At 34.8% G+C, this 1,912-nt stretch overlaps 1 protein-coding gene across 1 annotated transcript; it reads left to right on the forward strand.

The window, feature by feature from the left end:
• Positions 1 to 1,371: 1,371 nt before the first annotated feature.
• Positions 1,372 to 1,908, forward strand: LOC115272420 (olfactory receptor 5T3-like; the record flags this gene model as incomplete). Its single annotated transcript, XM_029915495.1, has 1 exon — positions 1,372 to 1,908. A coding segment is annotated over exon 1 (537 nt), but the record flags the coding sequence as incomplete, so codon positions are not given.
• Positions 1,909 to 1,912: the final 4 nt, after the last annotated feature.

Consider the following 1,912-nt stretch of genomic DNA (forward strand, 5'->3'; position numbering starts at 1 on the left):
AAAGACATGTGGTTTTCTTTTCTTTCTAACAGTAGCCTTAACTTATTTATTGTCTACTGATGTGTGGGTATCTCAATGTAACAAAACGGTAGCATATTTCACATCATACATATAAATCATTTGTATGTGAGCAAACCCAGCATGGCCGTATGTACTGTGGATTTTTTTACTCTTTTTAAAAACGTTTTGGTTATAATATGCCAAAGGGAAATCAAAAGTAACTATGCTGAAATCTATCCCCTAAATATGACGGATCCAGTAATTACCTGTGTTTCAATAACCGAGGTCTCAGTCCAGATACAGAGGTCTCTCGAATTGTTTTTTAAGTTTCCTTTATTCATTCTTCATTTAATGAGAAAGAGTATCATGATATTAAGAGGAAAAAAAAAGAAAGTATTTTGTGACAAATTTAGTGATTTTATTCTCTTAGCAAAAACTTCAGAACAATTTAAATACCTAGTATCTGGTGATATTAATTTCACAGTTATTTTAGACACTCCAAAAACAGCTATAATATATTAAAAATGGGCAGGATTTTGTAGCAATTATCAAAAACTGAGAGAAACACACCTTTATCAAGACAAGATTTCAAAAATATTAACAGTAAAATAAATAACAAAGATCAAAATGAACATTTGAATGATGTGTGTGTTGAGAAAAAAATGAAAAAGAGACATTGCATTGTTTTTGTTTGAAAATAAGGTGCATCTATCTCAAGAATATTATATGCTATTCTGCTCACCCTTGCTTTGGAATGGAAACCAACGGAAGAGATAATTGTCAGAAAAAATTATGTAAACAGTTTTGTTGGAAAAGACAATCTTGTACAAGTTGAGATGTGTAACTTATTTCCCAGCCATCTAGAAACATGTTAAAAATAAATCATTTTCATAGTATTTCTCACTTAAACTCAACCCTAACTTGTGAGAGAATATGCCTACTCCCATTTTAACAGTTGGGAATATTAGAGAAAGGACTTTGATGCACATGGTAGCCAGCCCAGAAGTGGTATTCAGATGGGTACTTTCCATCTTAATGTTTTAAAACCCAAATACTCTGTTTATTCATCATTGTGAATTTTAAGACTATGTGATATGAGAAAACGACAGCAAAGCATTTAATAGAAAATGAATTACAAAAACAACTATTTCAATCAACACAGTATCTTTAACTTGATAAATGGAGTCAATGACTGAATATAATCATTTCTTCCTTTTATTTAACAGCAAAATGCAACCACTTGTATACGATATCTTTACCACAGCCTATCTTATTACTGCCAAGAAAATCACTATAACAACAACATGATATGATTGGGTGGACTTTATTTTCACATGATATTGCCTTTAGTACCTACCAATAAAAAGTGAGATGTCAGGGTTCCCATCAGAATTAAATTTACACAGGATACAGATGAAAAATGTGACCGAAGTCACAATGTTCATATTGACGGGCTTCACAGATGATTTTGAAGTGCAAATCGTTCTCTTCTTACTATTTCTAGCAATCTACCTTTTTACTCTGGTAGGAAATTTGGGACTGGTTATACTGGTCATTGGGGATGCTCGGCTCCACAACCCCATGTACTACTTCCTGAGTGTATTGTCTTTCTTGGATGCCTGCTATTCTTCAGTTGTCACCCCAAAAATGTTGGTCAATTTCCTCGCAGAGAATAAAGCCATTTCCTATGTTGGGTGTGCAGCCCAGATGCTTCTCTTTGTTACCTTTGGGACCACAGAATGCTTTCTCTTGGCCGCAATGGCCTATGACCGCTATGTAGCAATCTACAACCCGCTCCTGTACTCCGTGATCATGTCACCCAGAGTCTATGTGCCACTCATCATTGGTTCCTATGTGGGTGGCATTTTGAATGCTTCTGTCCACACATTGGCCACCTTTAGCCTGTCCTTCT

This window comes from Suricata suricatta, chromosome 11 (assembly GCF_006229205.1).
Source record: "Suricata suricatta isolate VVHF042 chromosome 11, meerkat_22Aug2017_6uvM2_HiC, whole genome shotgun sequence".
Classification (NCBI taxonomy): Eukaryota; Metazoa; Chordata; class Mammalia; order Carnivora; family Herpestidae; genus Suricata; species Suricata suricatta.